At 43.2% G+C, this 22,896-nt stretch overlaps 2 protein-coding genes across 5 annotated transcripts in view; one reads left to right on the top strand and one right to left on the bottom strand.

Moving 5' to 3' along the window:
• TSEN2 (tRNA splicing endonuclease subunit 2) overlaps positions 1-11,068 on the top strand; it is a 39,525-nt gene extending 28,457 nt beyond the window's left edge. For all 3 annotated transcript variants that reach the window (XM_036030786.1, XM_036030784.1, XM_036030785.1), the window contains exons 10-13: positions 4,369-4,405; positions 4,933-5,044; positions 6,119-6,208; positions 7,193-11,068. In XM_036030786.1, coding sequence (XP_035886679.1) covers positions 4,369-4,405; positions 4,933-5,044; positions 6,119-6,208; positions 7,193-7,252 — 299 coding nt within the window. In that variant the 3' untranslated portion in view covers positions 7,253-11,068. The remainder of the gene's footprint in view (positions 1-4,368; positions 4,406-4,932; positions 5,045-6,118; positions 6,209-7,192) is intronic.
• Positions 11,069-16,176: 5,108 nt separating this feature from the next.
• Positions 16,177-22,641, bottom strand: MKRN2OS (MKRN2 opposite strand). Of its 2 annotated transcripts, XM_028518741.2 has the most exons (4): positions 22,244-22,641; positions 19,061-19,110; positions 17,541-17,703; positions 16,177-16,526 (listed from the first exon to the last, which is right to left on the bottom strand). In XM_028518741.2, exons 1-4 carry the CDS (start codon positions 22,564-22,566, stop codon positions 16,286-16,288), a joined length of 777 nt encoding a protein of 258 aa, XP_028374542.2. In that variant the 5' UTR covers positions 22,567-22,641; the 3' UTR covers positions 16,177-16,285. The 2 variants fall into 2 exon arrangements, with proteins under 2 accessions (XP_028374542.2, XP_035886676.1); XM_036030783.1 differs by lacking the exon at positions 19,061-19,110 and having other exon boundaries at positions 22,244-22,301.
• Between the last annotated feature and the right edge of the window lie 255 nt (positions 22,642-22,896).

The raw sequence follows: 22,896 nt of genomic DNA, 5'->3' as shown, positions 1-22,896 counted from the left end.
TCTACGGCACGCCCTAATACCCGCCCCCCCCATTAGCCATGTGATCATGTGATATAGGGCAGTCCCTTGTCTGCTGGATCTCAATTGCCTCATCTAACAAATGAGAATAATCATTGCAACAGTAATTACAGCTACCTTTTATTGAGCATTTACTATGTGCCAAGCATCGTACTGTTTTACATTCATTATCTCATTTAATCCTTCCAGCAGTCCTTTGCAATAGGTACTTATTATCTTTTTTCTGAGAGGCAGACTGCAGTTTTGGGAGAATGGGTCATTTGCGCCTAACAGGTTTCAGGGCCAGTAACTTACAGAGCTGGATTTTGAATTTTGGAGCCCAGACTCTTAGAAATTTATATACACTTCTTCCTCCACTGATCTTTACTAAATGAGGAGGCCAAGCCAGGTGACCACTTCATTCAACAGAGAATTACTGAGGATCTCCTGTGGGCCAGGTCTTTTTAGGGGCCAAGAATACAGGGGTGAACAAGAGAATCACAAAGCCACCTTGATGGAGCGACTTACTTTATGGTGGTAGAGGGCAAACAAGCAAACAAATGTATACATGATGTAATTTCAGGTGTGGTAAGTACTATAAGAAAACAGCAGAGTAAAAGGATAGAGAGTACAGGAAGTTATTACAGGTGGTCAGGAAAGCCCTCTCTGAAAATAATGTGACCACAGGGAGGGAGCAGGTCACTTGAGAATTTGGGAAAGAACACATAGGCAATGTGAACAGGAAGTACAAAGGCCCTGAGGCAGGAACAACTCAACAGCAGGTCTCAGCAACAACAGAAGGACAATGTGTCTAGAACTTAGAGATCCAGAGCAAAGTGGCATGAGGTGATGTCAGAGCATTAGGCTGGGACCAGGTCACGTAGACACTTTGGATGGTATTCTGCGGATTGGATGTCTCAAGATACTTACAGCAAGGGAGTGATTTAAGTTTAATGACTTAATATGATAGGACCCTCTATCTCAGGGGTCCCCAACCTCTGGGCCATGGACTGGTACTAGTCCAGGCCTGTTAGGACCCGGGCTGCACAGCAGAAGGTGAACTTGAATATAATGCCCTTGAATCATCTTGAGATGGGTCCCTGGTGCCAAAAAGGTTGGGGATTGCTGCTCCATCTGCTCTCTTACTAATAGACTTCAGGAAGGCAAAAATGGAAGGAGAGGGACTAGTTAAGGAAGCCAAGCTCAACCAGCCCTGCAGATGGAATGGACATGAGATTTGTGGGTAAGAGAGGAATCAGGAATATAATGCCTAGATACTTGGCTTAATGTTTCGGACACAATAACTGGACATACTGTGAAGATAGGCGGCCCAGGAGCACAGAGAGCATGGAGATACAAGTCTGGCGTTGTCGCTGTGTAACTGGCACTTAGAGCAGGGGCCTGGGTGAGCGGAGCAAACGTGACCGGCACTAGTGTCTCCTTCAATAAGTGCCCACACTCATTTTCCTCGTCTGCCAAGAGAGGGTGCTTCTGGATGCGTTTCAGAATTGTTCATGAGGTTGAAACAAAAATTTCAAAATATTTGCGAGAGCTTCTAAGCAGTCGTGGCCCTGGAGGTTTTTTGATCTGTCATATATTTGTTTCATATGCTTTTGAGCCTTTTTAAATACCCAAAGAAAGCCAATTCAATTCTTTAAATCTTTTAAAGATTCGAATGCTTTAAAATTGAGCGTGCTTAACCTAGACTCATAGGATGGTCTTCAGGGGGTTTCTTGTACCCCTTGAAATTTTATTCAAAATATTGTGTTCGTAGATTGGTGTGTTTCTCTGGGTCGAGTCCATAGCTTTTATGAAATTCTCAAAGAGGGCCAGCAATTTGAAATAAATGTTAGGGATCACTCATCTTTCTATGATAAATGGTTTACTTTGTTTCTTCCATGACTGGATTTCAGGTACAGATATCCTAACTCAGAGTTACCACACCAGTGATCGGGATTAGCTTGAGATTAGTTTGCTAGGTTTCCAGATAAGTGTGTTGGCCCCAGGTCACATTGCTTAAATGAGTGATGTGCCTTTCTCATTTTTCTTCATTGACTTCCTGCCCCTTTCTCCTTTTCGTGTTCCTGTAAGAATAGCCACTTGGTGTAAATCGTTGGCAGGTCTTCTCCAACTTTCTCATCATATGGTGAAATTTGAGTAGAATTTTCCAGTGGACAGCTACAGTGATGCATTAAGAGGTGACTTGGGGTGATGGAGAGAGCTTCCCTCTCTGGGAACTCCTTGGGTTCATGGCCGGCCCTGGTTCTTATTTAATCTTTATGCTCCTGTGAGGTGTGTAGTGTGTGTGATTTCAGTCACGTCTCCTCATCTCCCTGAGTTTTTGTTTGGTCATCATACAACATGGGTAAGAATACCTTCTTTATAAAATAACATCTTTATTTTTTTAAAAATTACTTGCAGGGGAACGGAGCCTTTGTTGAGTGCCTTCTAAGCATACCTTATCTCATGTATTTTAGTACTCAAGCCATATTTGTGGATGTAGAGAGAACTTTCCTAATTTAAAAATAAACTGCCTTATAAGGATGAATGAAAGAACAAGCAGACAGACTTTTTAAAAAGAAAAGAAATAAATCAACTGCTGTTTCCCAACTCCCCAGAGGCCTTTGCCACAGCTGGGGCATGTCATGCACTTCAAGCTGCTTGTATAATTAATGTGAGACCAGGTCTCAGGCCAGCAGCCACATGAAGGGTGTCTTCACAGCGCCTGCTGTAGCAAAGGCTCATGGGCAGTGCTGGCCCAGATGGGAGGTGCAGCTTCCGAAACTTCACCTCTTCTCCAGGCTAAGCTGCTCAGTGCCACTGGTTTTTAACAATATTATTTTAGTTTTGAAGGCTAGTGATATAATCACGTGTACCTTAGAACTGCCAACACAGGTTAAATCCAGGACATCCACTTAACAGTTGTTTCTGGTTACAGAGCTAATGACACATGACAGAGGGCCGTTATGAAATTCACATCTTATCGGGGAAACTCTTCCTTGAACAAATCTTGTCAATCACATTTCATTCCAGGAGCAGTATGTGGAACAAGCGATAGGGATCTCAAGTGCAGCTGCCAGCTGGTTTACCTTGATCACCCACTGGTGAAAACAAGACTAGAAACCAAGGGAGTGGAGTTGGAGGGACCTTTCTTTACATTCCCCACGCAAAAGCTCCCGTGGCTGCTGGCTTCTTTGGCAACCAGGCATCTTGCCTTGGTGCTTCTCTTCTGTTGTCTTATTTAATCTTCATACTTCTGTGAGGCACATGGTGTTCGCCTCCCTGCCACAGACTCTGCCCCCGAAGGATGACCGCCACGACTGCATTACCACTAGTCCCCCATTATCTGACCTTTTGCTTTTCGTGGTTTCAGTCATGTGTGGTCAATGTCAGTCTGAAAATATTACATGGACAATTCCAGATATAAACAGCTCATAAGTTTTAAATTGTGCATTGTTCTGAGTAACATGATGAAGCCCCTCGCTGTCCTGCTCCATCCCACCCAAGGTGTGAATCACCCCTTTGTCCAGTGTCTCCACACAGTAAATGGCCTCCCTCTGTTAGTCACTTAGTAGCCAGCTCAGTTATCAATTGACTGTTGGGGTATCGCAGTGCTAGTGCTGAGTAACCCTTATTTCACCTTAATAATGGCGCAAAGCCATTCACGTAACTTCCATCATGGTATATTGTTGTAATTATTCTATTTTATTATTAGTTGTTGATCTCTTACTGTGCCTAATTTATAAATTAAACTTTAATATATGTGTGTATGTATAAGAAAAAACATATATAGGGGTTTGGTACTATTCACAGTTTCAGGCATCCATGGGGGTCTTGGAACATAACCTTCATGCATAAGGCAGGCAGCTACTGCCGTGGGCAGACTAATCTCTGAGCGGCGTGTATGGTTACGGGATTTTTTCCCCCGCTTGACTTTGCATTTCTTAAAAATAAGCATGAGCCTTGCTCATCTCTGGCACCAACACCTAAGTCGGTTCCTGGCCAGATTAGCCCAGACACTTTGAATTACATTGATTTGACATGCATAACAAATTGTCAAACTTCACATTCTTGATATACTTTCAAGTTCTCATTCTAGAGAGTATAAGATAAGAGGCAAGAGGAATTCATAGGTTGGGTGGGGGTGGGAGGAGGGTGTTAGGGTCCTGATGACAGATTTGCTTTACTAATTGTGTTTTATTCCTGGGGGAAAAACAGTTTGGGTTTTAAAAATAGACTACCGGGCAGATGGCAGATTTCCCACATACAGATAATTGGGTGTTTATGTCTCTGTGGAGAAGAAAAGACTTAAGTAATAAAATCAGATTTTGGTTTCTGGAGGTTATATATTTTCTTTCTTTTTCTTTCCAGTGCTCTATCGAAAAGGACCTCCATTTTACCATGCAAGGTTTGGAGTGATTTTTCAATAAGTTAATGGCTTAAAGGGACATGATATTTCTGGCCTCCACTTTGATTTTCAGTGCTACAGAAACAATTAGTCATGTTCCTGATGAGGATAACTACTATATGTCCATGCCTTAAACACCAACATTGTTACACTGTATATAAAATAATAAATAGGTTATGATAATGTGTCTTTTCATGTTACATACTGAGTTAACCTATATAGTAATTGTTCATCTTAATATCAGTGAGTATTAGTATCTAAACAGTTGAGTGAATTCTCAGCTTTCATATTGGGAGAAATATTTCCATCCCTTTCCTATAGGTGTTGAAATCAGTCTAAAATTTTATAACATAAAGTTTGAGTTTTTCATTAATATTTTCTGAGCACAGTCTAGGGGAATTCAGGATCAGGTGATGTATATTTTATATTTTTCTGTAGCTTTGTTCTTGGTAGGACAAACGATATTCTTTTTAAACAGACTGATTCCATGCTTTTTATTTTTAATACACCCTTTGTATGTTTTTCAGTTACTCCGTCATTATCGAGTTGGTGGATGACCATTTTGAGGGCCATCTTCGCAGGCCTTTCAGTTGGAAGTCACTGGCAACCTTAAGCAGAGTTTCAGTGAATGTCTCCAAGGTAACATCAGCTCTGGCATTACCTGTCATGTAAATGGTTGGATTGTTTCCCTTAAATGTAGTAGAAATAGAAAAGTCATTTGTGGAAACTTCAAAGTGTTCCTGCCATTGAAGTTCTGGAAGATTGGGCCAGAACCTGTCCTCCTTTCATATTCCCTCCCACCACCAGCTGGTTTTAAGCTCCAAGAATTGAGCTTCCAAGTTCCCTGTAGTGAATGGCATTGGTGGGCATTGCCTTCCTTCTCTGGGATGCCCTTGGTCAGCACAGCCAGCACACACTCCAGATTCACCCACACATTCACAAAGGAGTCCAAACACTGACATGTTTCTTTCCAAAGTTCATAGATTTCTTGAAAAGGCAGGAAGGGAATTAATATTTATTGCTAACCACTTTACATGTTTTCTCACCATCTATTTATGATCCTCATCCTAAGAGTGAGGAACCAGAGTCAGAGGTGTTGTGAGTGAGCACCCCATGATCATGCAGCTCATACGCAGAACTGGTGTTAAACCCAGAGCCAGCTGACTCCTGGCTGTGTTCTGTTTCCTGCTGCCATTAAGGTAGGAGGGAAGTCACCAGGACTGTAAAGGATGAGAGCCTTGTGTGTATACTGTGTGGACTCAGTAATTTGCTACCTAAAACAAACTGTGGCCCCTGCCAACTCTGTCCCACGCTGCTGGAGGTGTGGTGGGAGCTGAGACTGTCTTGACTGCAGGTTAAGTTGCTTAGGCTTTGGCCTATAAAAAGTAGCTTTGTCCCATAGAAATAGGGAGTCTCTACTGTTTCTGGTGTTTTTATGTCCACTTTTTGAGGCTTACAGTATATATTTAATATTTTAAATTGTATGTTTTATAACCAGTATTATCTACTTTATTTGCATTCTCTTGACATGTCAACAGTGACGAACTGGGAAGCCCTTAGTTACGATGGCCCCAGGAGGAGGCTGGTGCACTTGCGATGCTTGCAGGAGCACTCCGTGAGAGGGCATGGAGACTGCCTGCATGTCCTGCCCAGGCACTCAAACTCGTACCCTTATTTTGTGGAATATGGAGGTTGTTTTTCATTTCTCAATAGGAACTCATGCTGTGCTATTTGATTAAACCCTCTGCCATGACTGACAAAGAAATGGAGTCACCAGAGTGTATGAAAAGGATTAAAGTTCAGGTGCGTAAACTCAGATAACTCATGTCACCCCCAAGATTCTGTTCCTTGTACTGTGTCGTCTTGAACATGTGCTCCCAAGAAAACAAATGAAACCCATCTTGCCTTGGTCTTCTCTGGCTCTTCCCTGCTAAACCCACTCTTACTCCCCCTTAATTCCTGCTGCTTCCTTACCTGCAATGTGATCTGGTTTTTCTCCTCACCAGTCAGCTGAAACTGCTCTCCCAGGTGGCCTGGGACCTCCTGGCCAAGCCAGGACCTCTCCTGGGTCTCATTCCCAGAGACTAGAAGTGTTGCCATTGACTCATTCCTTCTTGAACTCCTCATCTGGCTTCTGGGGTTCTGTGTTGAGCTGAGTTTCCCCTTGTTTTCATGGCAGGCTTTTCTCTGCCAGGGATGCCAAGTTCATTGTCTCGTCACCCAGTGTTTAATAGTTCCATCCCTCACCCTGTCATTGACCCCCACCCTCACATCCAGCATCTCGTTGTTTTTGTCTAACATTCCACCTTCTTCTTGGTCTCACTCCCCCATCCCTCTGCAGACCTGCTTGAGGGCCACAGCGCCTCATCCCCTCGCTTTGTCCTACCATCCCCACTAGGTTAGCTTTAAATAAAATGCCCATCAGTGTCTACTTCTCCCCTCTCATGCTGACCTGGATATGGCAGCATCATCATAGACTTGGTTTTGATGTTAAAGAGGCACTTTTGTACTGGCACTCCTAATCCCGGAAAGTGCTAGTAGAATACCTCCGCTGAGGCAAGTTTAGCTTTTAAAGTCTTTGCATGGTTATGGTGGATACTGTTTGCATGTAAGGTTTATATTGCTACATTCACATTTTCACCAAACGTTCAGTGACAAGGCATGGGAACAGGTATCCCCATTGTATAGATGGCTTTTTGTGAAATGTAGCAGCGATGTCACATGGCTAGCACGTTCTTTCACTTGTTTTTGAAATTCAGTCTTCTTTTTTGTTTTGATTGGTTACAGGAGGTGATTCTGAGCCGTTGGGTTTCCTCGCGAGAGAGGAGTGACCAAGACGAACTTTAACAATTCCACCTCTTATTTCTGATTTCACCAACAAATATTTATTGAGTCTCCTACAATAAGCCAAGTTCAGGGCAAGGTAAAGAGTCCTTTTATTGTAATTGGCCTTTAATTTAAAAGTTTTAAAGGGCATGGTGCTCCCAGAACCAGAAAACTGTTAGTATTTGAAAATATAAAATTACACAGGAGAGAAAAATAGCCCCGGGCGGGGACTTCAGATTCTGTCCTTGAGTCACACTGACTGTGACTGGCCTTGAGCTCCTGGCCTCTGGGCCTCTCTCCATCCTCGTCTGTTCAGTGAGGACATTGAGTAGATGAGTCATGAGAAGACTCGTCCAGCGACAGGGAAGTTCTGTGGTACTCTGATTTTATCTGAAAAGGATAATAGTTTACATGGATGTGGCATGCTACAGTTCTCAAAGCAGCACTTTTATACACAGGCACCTCTCATTGCCCACATCCAGTCGGCTCCTGGAAGAGGGCTGGAAAGTAGCCTTGGGGACTACAGGACACTATGCCCCCTTAATGTAAATGGAAAACATAACATGTCTCTGCTTGTCCGAGAACTCCAACCAATTACTCAAGAACATAAAAATCTATTTAATGTTTAACAAGGATTTCTGAATCATAGAAAGCATTTAAAACAATTACCTAATTATTTGTCAGTGAGCTAATTGGTAGGCATGTTGGTGTAGAATGTAAAATATTATGCAGTATTAGGTAAAAATTGCTTCTTGCTTCAGTGAACTTGTTATGAAGTAAAAATAGGTGGTGAAGTAACATATGAAGATACATAATGAGTGCAGTTAACATTTAGGAAACACAATAAACAAAGCCTTTTCTTAACTGATTAGATTCCAGTGAAGAGTTGCCTGAGGCCTGGCATTTGGAGGCAAGAAGAAGGAAATGGACAGAGGGTGTGGGGGTGAGGTGAGCGAGCCAAAGGGGGCCGGTGTGGGAGTGAGGGGACACGTGTCTGAGACTCATCCACTGTCTGAATTCAGGACACTGACAGTCTTCTTGGCACTAAATATACCAGAAGTAGATGGTTAAGATTCATCTTTGGAAGCTGAGATGAAAAAGAAACAACAAAAAGAAATAAATGGGTACTTGTTTGCACTCTCTTGCATGATCTTAGAGCTCCTGATGGTCTAAGAATCTCTTATAGTTGTATTTTACTGTGGTAGTTCTGTTCACATCATAACCCTGTGCTCTCCCAATGAAATCATTATGTCCACATGCTCTACATTTTAACGATTTGGCATGCAAATAAACGGGGCTCCCCTTCCTCCCCTGCCTCAGACCAAAATGGCCATCAATTTGAAAAATCCTCTTAGTAAGTTCTTTGCTTTTCATTAGTGATACTAATAGTTCTTCAACATTGTTACTGTTCACTTTGCTTACTCCAGGCTCCTTAGCAAAGTAAAAGACTTCACTTTGAATCATCAATTTCTCATCTCAAAACCTTTGATGTCGATCTTCCTTATTTCATTGATCATGTGTAGTGACACTTCTTTGCAAGCCTAGTCAGTGCATCAGATGCCTTTATGGTCAAAACTCTTCCATGAATCCTTCATCAAAGTATGATCTTTCTATCAACACTCCACCTCAGATGCTTTAACATCAGCTAATATGCATCGAAGCTTTTTTTTTTATCGTAAAGGCTACAATAAAGATGTAGAAAAGCCAAAAGACTACATAGATACTTGTAACTGAAGGCTCTAGAAGACTGTCCAAAGCATCATCTTTAGTCAAAGAAACCTTGTATGAAGGATTTTCCTTCTTTGTGTGTAAGATTTGAACACCATGTAGCAGGCCATGCACTCTTCAGCGGTACCTGAGGGCCCTGGGGCTTCTGGAATGATGCACCAGCAAACATTTTGGTTGCCAGCTAAAAGCAGTATTAGCTTATCTTTGGAAGTATTAAGTCCTAGCACTTTTTTCTTACCTTCTGAAACAAATGTTCCAGATGGCATTTGTTTTCAAAATAAAGCTCAGATTCATCCAGATTGGAAATTTACCTTGCGATAAAACCACCTACAGGAGAAACTGCTGTTCACTGGAGGAGACGCTGTAGCCTCACTGAGGGCGGAAGTTGCTTCACCTACACCCTCAAAGCATCAGGCTTACATGGTTCTTAAACCTCTTGACCCTTCCAGATTTGCTTTAAAACTGAAATCCACCAAATCCTCTCTCTCCTCTATTACTTTCCAGTTCTCCAAAGGCATTCGAAGCCACCCACTTGTACCAGCATGTATTCAAGTGGCATCAGGCTGACTGGCCCCACAAGAATTTCACTAAAAATAGCACATCATGGTCAAGAACACCGTGAAACTTTGTGGAACCAACATTTTTCACAAGTTACATTTTGTCAACTGAGTACCAAAAAATATATATATACAAAAAGAGGCAGATACCTGCTTGGCCAATATTATATCCCTTATATCAAGGGTCCCCGGCGTCCCTCTTCCTGGTCCGTGGCTACTGGCATTACCACGCGAGCTCTACATCCTGTTCTCTCATTCCCCATCCTCACCTCTCCCACCCCCATTCCCAGTCCACAGAAAAACTGTCTTCCCCAAAACTGGCCCTGGTGCCAAAGAGGTTGGGGACCACTGCTTTATATGATCACTTTTCTCAATACACTATCACATCCAACTTTTTTCCTAATGCAGAGATATTTCCTAGGCCTCTAAAACTCACCTACTTTCTCCACAGGCTTTTCCATTTCATAGGAGACATTGTTACTTAATAAAGTCAGGAAGATGACGTGATAATAGGCCACATCCAAACCTCGCAAGCATTGGTCATCTAAGGAGCATGTGCTATGTCATCTTTCTGGTCCTGACTCTCACAACTCAAATGATTTTGCTGCAGACTCTTACATATCCATAACTTTTCATTTGGATAACCAGTATAGAGTAACATTTCTTTTGTATACAGTTACAGTAAATATTCAGATAATGGGAGTTGAGGCAGGGCAGACACCTTGTTCATTCTTACTCCACAGCAGCTTTTTGAGTTCAGGTGCTGAGACCTTCCACGGGAGGAAGGTTTGAGGCTCAGAGACATGGCTGCTGTCAGAAGTACAGTCAGACGACTTGACCTGGGAGCTCCTCTATTCAGTGCCTTTACACGATCTCCACTACTACAGTGACACCAGCCTGGAGAATCATGTGAAGTCAGAAATACAGCCCCGTTGGGGCTTGGCCGGGTAGAAGTTAAAGAGAAAGGCTGCCCTCCACTCCAAGCAGGGCTGTGTATGTGCTGGCATGCTTGGGGGGTGGTCCTTCACCTCAAGGGTTGGCCTGGAGCATGAGATTCCTCTCCCCAGGAGCTGCTATGCATATAATTTTGCATACATCTTTGGGAGGTTCACAGATTCCATGAGGACCGTCTGTGGATCCAAGATTAAGAATCTCGAGCAATATGTGGTTCTTAGCATTTAATTAGTATCCTCAAAGATCATTTTATTGAAAGTCAGATAGCAGAATGAGCCTTCTAGAAAGGACCCATTTAGATCTCAGCTCTGCTGCTCAGTGGGTATGTGACCTTGAGCAACTTACCTTGCCCTTCATGAGCTTCAATTTTCTTACCTCTAAAATGGGGCCAATGATAATATTTACTTCATTGTGGTTAACGTGGATAAAAGAGTACTCAAAAAAACACCCAACACAAGGGGTTTCCCCTCCCTTCCTGGAAGGAGTGACTCAAACCCACCAAGCTGGCAAGAGACTGAGATGGCCCAGTGCCTGTGCTCAAAGCTAAATCTGGATTGAGAGTCAAAGGGTGTTCATGAAAATTAGGCTCATCTGGTAACAAATGCAAACATTGTTTATGCACAGGAAATGCAGAGGTGCCAGGACTTTGTAGAGGGTCCTCAGTGTGCCAAGGGGCTACTTTGTCCTTGGAGTGAGTTGAGTTTCCTTTAGCCTATCTTCTGAAGAATGTGTGGCCAGAATCAGGCAGCCACCATTGGACGTGCTGGACCAGCCCAGGGAGCAGCGGGCACCCATGTGTGGTTCTGTAACCACACACCTGCCCAGCCCTTAAGACACCACCACCTCAGGTTAGAGTCCATCGCTTACAGTTTTCAGGTTTCTTGAACTATTTGTAAGACTCTGGTTTTGGTATTAAGTTTCAGCAATTCCTTGGTCTTAATTGGCCTTGAGGGCAAGATGGCTAAGAGTTCCTTGGTCTGGAGTCAGACCTAGGTTTGCATCCCAACTCATCCACTAACGAGCTATGTGATCTTCACCTCTGTTTCCCTCATCTATAAAATGAAGGCGATGTCATCAACATACACATACAATGGAGTGCTATTCAACCACACACACACACACAAATGAAGTACATGCTACAGCGTGGATGAATCTCGAAAACACGCCAAGTGAGAAAAGCCAGACACAAAATGTTGTATATTGTTTGACTCCAATTACACACCCCAAATGGGTAAATCCATAGAGAACACAGATGGGTGGTTACCGGGACAGTGGGGAGGGAGGACTGCGGAGCAGCTGCTCAGTGGGTACAGAGTGACCTTTCAGGGTAATTAAATGTTTTTGAGCTTGATAGAGGTGGTTGCACAACATTGTACTAAATGCCACTGAATTTTTTGCTTTAAAAAAGATTTATGTAACATGAATCTCACCTCAATGCAGAAATAAAAACAATAATGTTATCAACCACAGAGGGTTGCTGGAGGATTATGTGAGTTGGGTCTTGCAAGTTTCGTAGCACAGTGCTGGGCTGGTAATGTGCTTTCAGCCATTTGCCGCCCTGATGATTCACTGTGGGGGAGGAGGAAGCACTCGCACGGTAAGAACCGAAGTTAGCTGTCAGCTATTAAGGCAGTTTCTTGTGTAGCTGATTATTGCACATTGGGTCTCAGCTTCAGTTTGAGAGGCTAACGTTTCGGACCTCATCCCCCAACTGCGAGGAAAAAGGTGACATCTGCACCTTGCTGCCCGAGTCCTCTCATAAAGAGATTCACTGCTATAAAGTAATTGGCTTATTATGCACAATATCTGGCTGAGATTAAACTGACATGAATAGGCAGGTTTACCATGCTGGAGTGTTTGAGAATCGTGTACTAGTCTGAAAATTTCTTGTTACTTATTGATTAGTTTTTATTTTGTTTTATAGTTATTTTGCCTTTATTGTTTAAAACATTTTCATTTTCTCTCTTTAAAAACAGCTATCATTTACTAGAATGAGGTTTTTTAACTTAGTTTTCTCCCTGTGGGGGAGTAATTGGGTTACAAAGAAATGAAATGTTCCTCCTCCCCACCGCCCACCTTCCATTTATGATTTTACCAAATTGAATTTTTAGAAATCTCATTACAGACTCAATTATCCCATAATGTTAACTTCCTTAAAACTGTTACTGAGCCCCATTTCTAAAATTGAGAGATTTAAACCCATTAATTTATCTTAAACCTTTACTTTTTATATATATGCTGAAAAAGGTTAAGTCTTGTTACCTTTTGTGAAATAAGGGATGCCTCACTTACGAATATGAAAAAGCACATTTGTGCCCTGGTCTGGTGGGCTCAGTGGATTGAGTGCCAGCCTGCAAACCAAAGGGTCTCTGGTTCAATTCCCAGTCAGGGCACATCCCCAGGCTGTGGGCCAGGTCCCCAGTGGGAGGCCCACAAGAGACAACCATAGGTGATGTTTCTGTCCTTCCTTTCCCCTCTAAAAATAAATAAAACATTTTTTTGTTTTTAAGAAAAAGCACTTTGTAAAATTGTTAAACTAGGGGTAACTTTTTATTTCAAAGCAATTCAATCTAATTTCTTTTAAGTGAAAAGTACTAAGCACTTAATTTTTCAGAATGTTTACATATTCTGAAACAATATAACAAAGATCTTCCTAACTTAAATGGTACATTCTGATAGAGTAGAAACAGTCAAGTCGGGAAAACTTGGTCAAAATTCCAGCTCCAACCCAGGAAAGCAGGAGTGACCTTAGGAACTGTTGTTGCCTTGTAACTCAGCCTCCGTTTCCTCTGCTGTGAGATTGGGATGGTGACTACCTCCGCAGTTTGTTTTGCAGACTGAATGAGATGATTTACATAAGGGTCTGGCACATGGTAGGTATGTATACTTTTTTCCCTTTCATATAAACCAAAATTGTCAGCATTGCCATAACCATTTCTCTAGGGATTACAAAGCCTAGTTTATGCCCTGGTAGGTAACACAATGAAGGAGATGATAGAAAAATAGTGTGAGGTGAAGTCAGCTCTGAAGATGGGGGAGATGAGAGTAAGCACAAAGGGAGCTAGATATGGCTGCTGTGGAGTAATGTTTATTTGGGTTTTCCTGGTTACAATAGTAATCCATGCATGCTGTACAGGCTTTGGAAACATGCCTTTGTGTGGGTCATTTAGTCTTTCAAATCAGTAACACTGGGGCAAACTGACCTCGCTGTGAAAATGAGCCCAGTGATTGGGCATTCTGTGAGCACTGATGGAAGACCAGGTGTGTGCACACAGCAGAGATGAATGCTGAGGTGAAGACATGCATTTTGGGAGGTGCTGGGGAGAGCTACAGGACTTCCTCTGGGAGGCAGAGCGGGTGCCAACACTGATCTCTTCATCCTTCAGTTAGCATTTAGCGGGCATGATGGAGGAAAACAATCAGATTCTGTTTATAATTCTGAAAAATGGAGCAACATTGCCCTCTATTGGTGTGAAGAGATGCCTCATTTCCTTTATTGGGGTAAAACCTCGAGGGTGGTACTGTGGTTTTAGGGATGGGGAATTTATAGTCTGCTGAAGTGAGGAAGTAACAGAGGCGACTGCTGCCAGCACCACCTCCAGGCTGGCAGCAGCCCCTGGAACGGAAAGGGGACTGCTGAAGCTTTGAAAAGCAGAGGATACAGCACTAAGAGAAAGCACAAGCTGGACATTTCTGTTTCAGCAATTCTTATTTTATCTGAATTGTTTTATGACATGTTATTTACTTCCTTTCCATGCTTGAATGTTGATGAAAGCAAAACTCTTTATTTTCTCCTTTCTCGTGCTGACCCAGTTGCACATCCTAGGTACACTGGGGTCTTTCAGGTCACCAGGTGGCCCAGGAGTTAAGTGCACGGACCTCACAGTCAAACAAACGTCTTTCAGCCCTGCTTTTGCCATTGTGTAACTTTACGCAAGTCATTTCTTGTTTGCCTTTTCATCTGTGAAATGATGCCAGCATAATGCTAGTATCTACTTCACAGGGTGGTCTTAAATGAAAGGGAAGAATAAGATGTGTTTATTCTGGTGTAGAGAACTTTATGAATACTTGTCAACTACAGCTGCCATGATTGTCAATATTCAAGTAAAGAATGGAACCAGAGAAGTGAAGTCCTAAAATAACATGTTAATAGCATGGGGCAAATTGGAATATTCCCAAAACATAACACATTTTTATCTTTACCCACTGAGAGCTTTATGAATTCTTGGACACTAAAAAATAGCAATCACAGTTATGTTCAAAGTGGTATCACGTTGTGCATGGGGAGTTTTGTTTTTCTTAAAAGTACCAGGTCTGCCTGATGTGGCTAGTGGATTGAGCACCAGCCTCTGAATCAAATGGTCACTGGTTCAAGTCCCTGTCATGGCACATGCCTGGGATGCGCGCCAGGTGCCTGGTTGCAGGTGTGTGAGAGGCAGCCAATTGATGGATCTCTCACACATTGATGTTTCTCTCCCTCTCTTTCTCCCTCCTTTCCCCTCTCTCTGAAAATAAATATCTTTTTAAAAAAAATTTTTAAAGAAAAAAGAAAGCACCAGAACTTACAAGTAAAAACGTTGGTGTGCCCTGCATTTCTTCCCACTGAAGTTGCCAATGCCAGAACATTGACCAAACATCTCTTCGGAAACAAGCTTTAAGGATCTGTAGCAAATTTTCTGAATATCTGTATTACTGGGTAATTATTGATACTTTGATGAGGGGTACACTGAAGATGGGTTTGTTCCTTTGAAGTTGAGTTCCTTGAGGATGGATTTGGTTTTTGGAAGTTAGACATCACTTGGTGACCAGGCTGCAGAATAAGATTAGGTGGAGTCCTGTATCACATTTGGCCAAAAACAAAAGTGATTTCTGGAAGCAGATTCCAAAGAGGGATTCTGAAATGTTTTGCTGATTGGCTGCTTAAAGCTTGATGATTATTTGGATATACAAATTCTAATATGCTTGTTAAAATCACCTCATTTTTTTTATAGTTGCTCATCCCAGTTTTCCCCTTTCTTCTATTAGAGAAACAACAAGACAGCCCTTCACTGAGTCCTTTTGAAGTCTGCATTTAAAGGGAGAAGAGAAGGAGCTGTAGTAAACCCAGCCCTGCCACCCCCCAACCCCCATGATCTTGTCAGATCAGGCAAAATGAGAAGGGAGCAGACTGGGGCTCCACTCCCGAGGGCTTGCCAGTGCAGTGTGTGCATGTGGGTGAGGGGGGCTAATGCGGGAGTGCCCATTTCCTGACTCTGGTTCTAAGACCTTTTCTTTTTTTTACTTTCTTTTTTTTCTATTGTTGACCATCAAGAGGCTACCATATGCTGTTTAAAGAAAAACAGTGAGATAAAAATAGCCATTACTTTGTAAATTGTAGCTGTGTTGCTCACCTTCCTACAAATCCCTCCACCTTCTGGGTTCATATTGAAAGGTAAATTTATCCAGCTCTAATCAATTTATGGGGAGACTTTTCATTGTTCTGTGAATAAAAGATGCTGCCACTTTATGCTTTAACACATATTCTCAGTTTGAAAACCAAACTGCTATGAAAAAAAAAAAAAAGAAAACCAAACTGCTATGAAAAGAACTTACTTGTAATGCAAACAATTTTGAAAACCCAGGACAATTTTTTAAATTTAATTTTTTTCTATTAATTTTGTAAATTCTTATACTGCAGTAAGCTGAGGTATGCTTAAAGGAAAGCCATATCACCTATTTTTTTATTAACCACAGTTTAAGTGTTTAGAAATCCCTAGTATCTATTAAAGTAGTAACCCCCCAAATGCCCTGTCCCTTCTGCTCTTACACAGCACACTCAGCACAAAACGCTTCCTGGAGAAGGGCCTGGCTCTTGATCTGGGTGGTCAATCACATAGAACCCATGCTCTTCTATCGCCCGGTAGAGTGTGATGTACTTGGAAGCCTTCCTGGTTCTGGGGACCACAAATTTCTCTGTGAACTCATTTTTGTCCAGTTGCTCCTTGCCTTCCGTAGCCAGAATGCAGTTAATGAATCTGAGGGTATAACTGTAGCAGTTGTGGCAGTCTTCTTGATACCTTCGAAACAAGGGCATGGAGAAGAGAAGACTTAGCTTTAAAAGCTGCTCAGGAACAGGCTGAGAAACAGCTGAAGGCCTTTCTCACTTAGCAAGATGGGCCCACTCTGTGCAGGAAGGAACACTTGGTATGCTGGGTTATTTCTGCTTGCAACTTAGGTACAGATGGGACTCACCTCAGTGTTTGGAGTGGTGAGTTAAGGTGCATATAAACTCCAACTTTGTAGCCTTAATTTCACTGAAATTCTAGATTCTTGAAGTAGAATTTAGTATCTTATATGTTAGGATATTCCACAGTGTCTAAATTTATTTCAAGGGTATCCTAAAAAGAATTTAAATTGACAAGTACGCTGTATATCTTAAGTGTTAAGGAAGCAAGGAACTGAGAAATCAATTTCATAATTGCTAAAACAAAACAAAAAAGCTTAAAATATGTATAAAGTTTGAATATCATTTAAATTTTAAAAGATTTTATTTATGTTTTTTAGAGGGGAGGAAGGGAGAAAGAGAGGCAAAGAAACATCAACGCGTGAGAGAAAAATGGATAGGTTGCCTCTCGCACTCCTCCAACCCGGGGTCTGGCCTGCATCCCAAGCATGTGCCCTGCCTGACCAGGAACCCACCTGGGCTCAGTTTATGGGATGATGCCCAAGCCACTAACTGATCCACACCAGTCAGGGCTAAAATTTTTTTGTTTTAGGGAACATAATATCATGGCTTTTGCTGTACATATTATTCTTAAATGTTAAATATGTAAAAATGCCCAGTCAATTAACTAAAATAACCAGAGTTCCAAATTTTGGTCCTTACAATGCTCTGATTCTTTGTGTAATGTACGCTGGCTTACCTCTTCAGAAACCCCGAAGTAAATCAACCCCTGCTTAAATTCTGTTACAGGCAGACTACTGTCTTGGTATGGGCTCAACTACATGCAGCTTAGAGTTCTCTGCGAACTGAGATCACACTTGTGTGGCAAATGAGGGCCAGGGAGCAGGTGGTCCGTGCAGGCTCATACCTGTGGGGCAGCCAGGCCGCTGTGGTGGAGAAGTCTTCCAGGTACTTGTCCCACTGGTCCATCAGTCCAAACATGCCGGGCTGCAGTAATGGGATACTTACACTCTGCTCCCAACCTGCTTCATCTCGCTGGACACCGTGCATGGTGTAATTATAGACAACTCCTGCAACCAAAACCAGAGTTGTGCAGAAACTTGAGGGGAAACGCACCTCTGTGAAAAGGGGATGTCAGAAAATGACAGGAGCCATGCAGTAACTACCCATCAGAAACCAAGGTTGCACTTTCTTGTTATTGCCAGTTAGCAGTAGGTCATTAGAGATTCTAGAACCTCCTTTCTCCAGGATCATCAAATTCAACAGGTAGCCACCTAGGAGATTTAGAGAGGGTCCTCTCTGGAGTTAAGGATTGGCTATGGAGCTCCCTCCTCCCCTGTTCTCTGCCCTGTCTTCAGGGCAACCCACTTCTTGCTCTGCCTGCCCTTCGGCACTCCCAAGTCACCCGGAAACAGAGACAACAACAGGCACCAGAATATTTTTGTTGAAGTTCTCTACTTATAAATGGGCCTATCTTGTTTCCTTAAATCAGCAATAAATTTCCAGTGATCAGATTGATGGTAAATTTTACTGCTCATATGGATAACTCTGAGTTCAAAAACCCAGTCCCAGGTTTCTGCCCACAGCATGAGTCTCTCCTGCCTCAGGGGGGTGAGGAAAGCCTCACAGGGCTGGCCTTGCTCACCATCCCAGGCCTGCACTTCCTGCAAGTGGCCAACCAGGGCCCTTTCCCTGTAGACAAGGATGTCTGGGTTCAAGGGTTGCAGACTCCATGCCCTTAGAGTTAAATCTGGCCAAAGGAACTGTTTTATTTAAACATGCTTCCTTTCTTTTTAATTACTGTTTTTTAAAGCAAACCACGGTAGGCCGCACCACCTCCTTTTATGTGAGGTGTCCCCTGACTTCTCCCTGAGATTTCTGCCTACGCCCTGCAGACCCTGGAGTGTGAGGACCCAATAGCAGTGGGCTGAGTAAGTATAGGACTGGGGAGCAGAGGGCCTGGGTCCAGATTCTGATTGCCATACACGATGAGGACCTGGGCAACTCAGTCTCTCCAAAACTCTGGTTTTTCCTCTTTTTAAAAAATGTATTGATCTTAGAAAGAGAGAGAAAACATCGATTTGTTGTTCCACTTACCTATGCGTTCATTAGTTGATTCTTGCATGTGCCCTGACGGGATCAAACACTCAGCCTTGGCTCTAAACAACTGAACTATGTGGCTGGGGCTCTCTTTCTAACTCTTCTAAAGACCAACCAAAAGGTAAACGGTTTCTGTCCCTCTTGGCTGAGAAAACATTCAGCCAAGGCGGGAGGGGAAGTAGCATCGTCCCATTGGTGCACAGGAGAGCCCAGGGCCTGAAGGAATTACTGTTTAATGTTTCATGATCACATTTTCTTTAGAAATACTGCTCTCCTGTGGGTACTTTGGGGACTTAAGCTAAAAAATAAAAATGAAAATGCACTCACCATTCGTGTTGGTTATTCCAACATGAAGATCAGACCTTCCGTCATACTCCCTGAAAGAAAGCAGTCATGTTTTCCTCGTTTGCCTATGTCTGGCGTGAAGAGTTGTCACTGGAGAGTGATGGGCCTCCTCTCTGGGCTGGGGCCAGACTTGCCATCAGTGTCCAGGTTAGTGAAAGCCCAGTTTCAAAGCTGGTTAGGATAACACTACATTTGAGATCTAAAATTTCCCCCTCCCCCTAATGCTAAAGGTGAGTGTGCTAGAAGGCCAGCCCTGGAAGAGGCGCCCAGCCAGAGGTCAGCTGTTGAAGGAGCTCCTATTCTTTCCTCCTTTTATGTGAGGTAACAGCCTCAGGCAGACGTGGGTGAGAGGATCCTGAACCTCTACCTTCAAAACTAATATAGCCCATTTCGGTCTTGCAGCCTGTCGCACACCCACTTCTCTCGGACCACCCTTGTTTCCTGCAATTATTATTTACCTGAGACTGGGTATTAGTTGTATAAGTCCATAAAAGTTAACCTGCATATACAGTCCCAGGCCATCACTTACTAACCCGGGGACTTTGGGCAAGTCACTTATTCTCTCTGATCTGTTTCCTCAGAGAGGAAAATGGAAATGTCATAAGCCTCCTAGTGAGCTGATTGTAAGAATAAAATGTCTATTGAGTGCCTGCCACATAGAGATGTTGAATAAATCAGAGGTTCTTTTCAAATGATTAAGGTCCTTTATCAGACCACAGGTCTGGATATTTGGTTCCTCATTAAAGCAAGCAGTTGCAGGTTTTAAAATGACCAAGGACACAAATGGCTGCCCTGCCTTCTTCAGAGCAACCTCCCTGCACCCCAAGGCTATCTTGTTGAAGCCACTTTTGAGTGGAGACCTTGGGGGTTCAAACAGGTAGAGTCTTGGGTGCCTGACGACAGCCTGTACCCCCCTGAACACATGGCTGCACTTGGTTTCCTGCCCAAATCCTAGGCATTTCCTTCCTGACTTCCTCCTTCAGTTATTTCTCAGTCTTGCAACAGATATCTATCAGGTACCAACTATGGGCTTGTTTGAAGTGAAGGGCTAATGACAGAAAATAAGACCAGGTCTCTGCCCTCATGGAGTTTTCTCACTTGCAGGGAAGATGTTTTCGCTTCAGTCTGCAAGCTTTTAATAGATTGGTATGTGCTATGAAGAGAAAAATATATACAGAATGCTGCAGATGCATGTGATGGAGCGGGGTAGGGCCATGCCTCTCCTTGACAAGAACTCTAAACAAATTAAGAAAAGGGGCCCCTTCTTCCTGCAGACGGAGCTGTGCCCAGGTGCTTGGCCTGGTGAGTGGAATGCAGACTGAGTTTCAGCACTCACCACCACCTTGGCCTGGTGCCTTCGTGCGGTCCACAACCTGCACAGCCATGCAGCAGCCCTGTCGGGTCCCGCCCTAGTTAGATCAGAGCCTCAGTGATTCCTTTGGGTGGCTGCTGGTTCCCCTTTTAAAAATAGGTGAAATCATCTCAAGGTGAATTGTGGAAGTCAGTCCTGAAGGTTTAGAAATTGGATGACAAGGAAGGAAATCGTTTAGAACTTGGCTTTAGAAGGTCTTTTGGGCAGGGGCTACTTAAGGACTCTGCAGATCCTGCCTGAAGGGTTAAAGGGATGGGAGGGACGCCAAAACATACATGACTTGTTTCAACGCCGCCACCTCACTTCTGCCGATGCCCAGAGAAGCCGGGCCCGTCAGTATCACCACATCACAGAATAAGGAACTCTGACCAGGGGCCAGCGTGAAAGCCTGTCCTGTGTTGTTTCTTCAATGCAGGGCTGTGGCTTGTTCACAGTGACATCCCCAGAGTGCTGCTCAGTGAGGAGCTCCTGAATGAGCCATGCTATGGCAAATGAATTCCAATTTTAAAGACTTTATTCAAAAGCTTTTGTATTCAACCAGTTAATGACTTCGAGTTAGCATGAATGAGAGGCTCTTATTAAACAGCTTGGTGCAACACCTTTTACACACTTTGGTTCATTTCAGCCTCATAGGGACAGAAAAGAAATCAGTTAAAGAAGTTGGTTAGCAGAGGTGAATAGTCAAGTCTAATTTTCTCATCCCAGGCACTCTTGAGGGCATGAGAGAGTTGGGAGGGTGGATTTCAAGGGGGCAAGGAGTTCTCAGCATGGATGATGCGCCCGGACACGCTTCCCAAAGCACACACCATCACTGAGTACCACCCCTGCACTCTCACAGCCTGGCTTGTGCAGGGCCAGTCGCAATCCCATTTGTAGACTCCACAAGGACTCTAAGGAGGCACAATCCTTGCTTTTGATTTCTGAAATCTTAAAGTCAAGGAGCATGTACAATTGAAATAAACCAGCTCCAGTCTTCAATTTAATTCACCTCCACATAAAATAGTCTATAAGTGGCCATTCTTCAGGCTCTGTACATTATACCTGGTTGTCACAGAAATTACAAACTAACTCACAATAAAAGTATTATTTTTCTTTATTTTTAGAGAGGGAAGGGAGGGAGGTAGAGAGACATCAATGTACGGTTGCTGGGGGTCATGGCCTGCAACCCAGGCATGTACCCTGACTGGGAATCGAACCTGCGATACTTTGGTTCGCAGCCTGTGCTCAATCCACTGAGCTATGCCAGCCAGGGCTTAAAAGTATTATTTTGATAAGATTAGCTGCTGGGTCATTTTTCCAACCAGCCTCTTAACTGAAAATCTATGGGTAAAAAAATCTCCAGACTATGGATTTTTCTCTCAAAATTCTGTAAGTAGATTTGCCCTAACCAGTGTGGCTAAGTTGGTTTGGCATCTTCCCACAAAGCAAAAGGTTGCCCTTCGATTCAGGTCAGGGCACATGCCTGGGCTGTGGGGTACAGTCCCCATGGGGGTGTGTAGGAGAGGCAACTCATCAATGTTTCTCCTCGCTCCCTCCCCATCTCTCTAAAAATAAATAAAATATTTTTTAATTGTGTAAGTAGTTTTGACCTTCATATATTTGTGCACTTATTCCAGGAAAGTATGCACACCATCTATTCTTATAAAACAAATAGGCCTACATTTTAGAATTTAGTGCTGAAGTGCTGGAAAGAAATACCCATCACACCGCATTCACACTGTAAAAGAAGATTTTAGTGACTACAACACAGAAGGAAAAGTTTGCACAATTCAAGGTAACAGAAAACACTGTACCTAAGAAACGTCCCTTGAGTTGGTCTGAGGAGGAATGAACATTTTTCTTGATGTCCATTGGTAAACGGATTGGAGATGCTAACAGGTGCTTCCTCCAGTTTCCTCGAGCCCACGTCCTGCCGGCAGAGGGGGCAGCATCGCGGCACACTGAAGCTGTAGATGTATTTCTTACAGTGATTGAATTTAATTATAGGCTTTCCAGCCTCTGCACATTGCATGGCTTTCCCCTCCTGGGGGCAACCAGGGGCGGTTTCCCCAGACTTCCTGATTGCCCAGGTAGCAAATTCACGCAGCCGGTGTAACCTGATCAGCAATGACGTCATTCTGATTGACGGCCTCAGAAGCCAAACCGGGTAGAATTAACCAGTAACCAGGCCACCCCGTAAATTAGTGTCCTAAAGAGCTTTCATTTTCCTTTTCATTTGTGCTTGCTTACAAATTTTTTTTCTAACCTTGTGTATTTTGCAACTGTTGGCAACCAGCTCCTATCCTTAAAAGCCTTACGTTTCTGCGAAATCTTTCTCCGCTTTCCCCCAGCGTTCCCTGGCTCTGGCAGCGCCGGATTCAGGTTTCTACCAGAGCTCTGTTCTTTAATTAGTCATAAGTCTGTGAGCTTCCTGAAATTGGGGACATGCACGTATTTTTGTGCTTCT

Source organism: Phyllostomus discolor, chromosome 7 (assembly GCF_004126475.2).
Source record: "Phyllostomus discolor isolate MPI-MPIP mPhyDis1 chromosome 7, mPhyDis1.pri.v3, whole genome shotgun sequence".
In the NCBI taxonomy this organism is placed as follows: Eukaryota; Metazoa; Chordata; class Mammalia; order Chiroptera; family Phyllostomidae; genus Phyllostomus; species Phyllostomus discolor.
The sequence above is the reverse complement of the archived record's forward strand: the minus strand, read 5'-3'. Positions and strand labels throughout refer to the sequence as shown.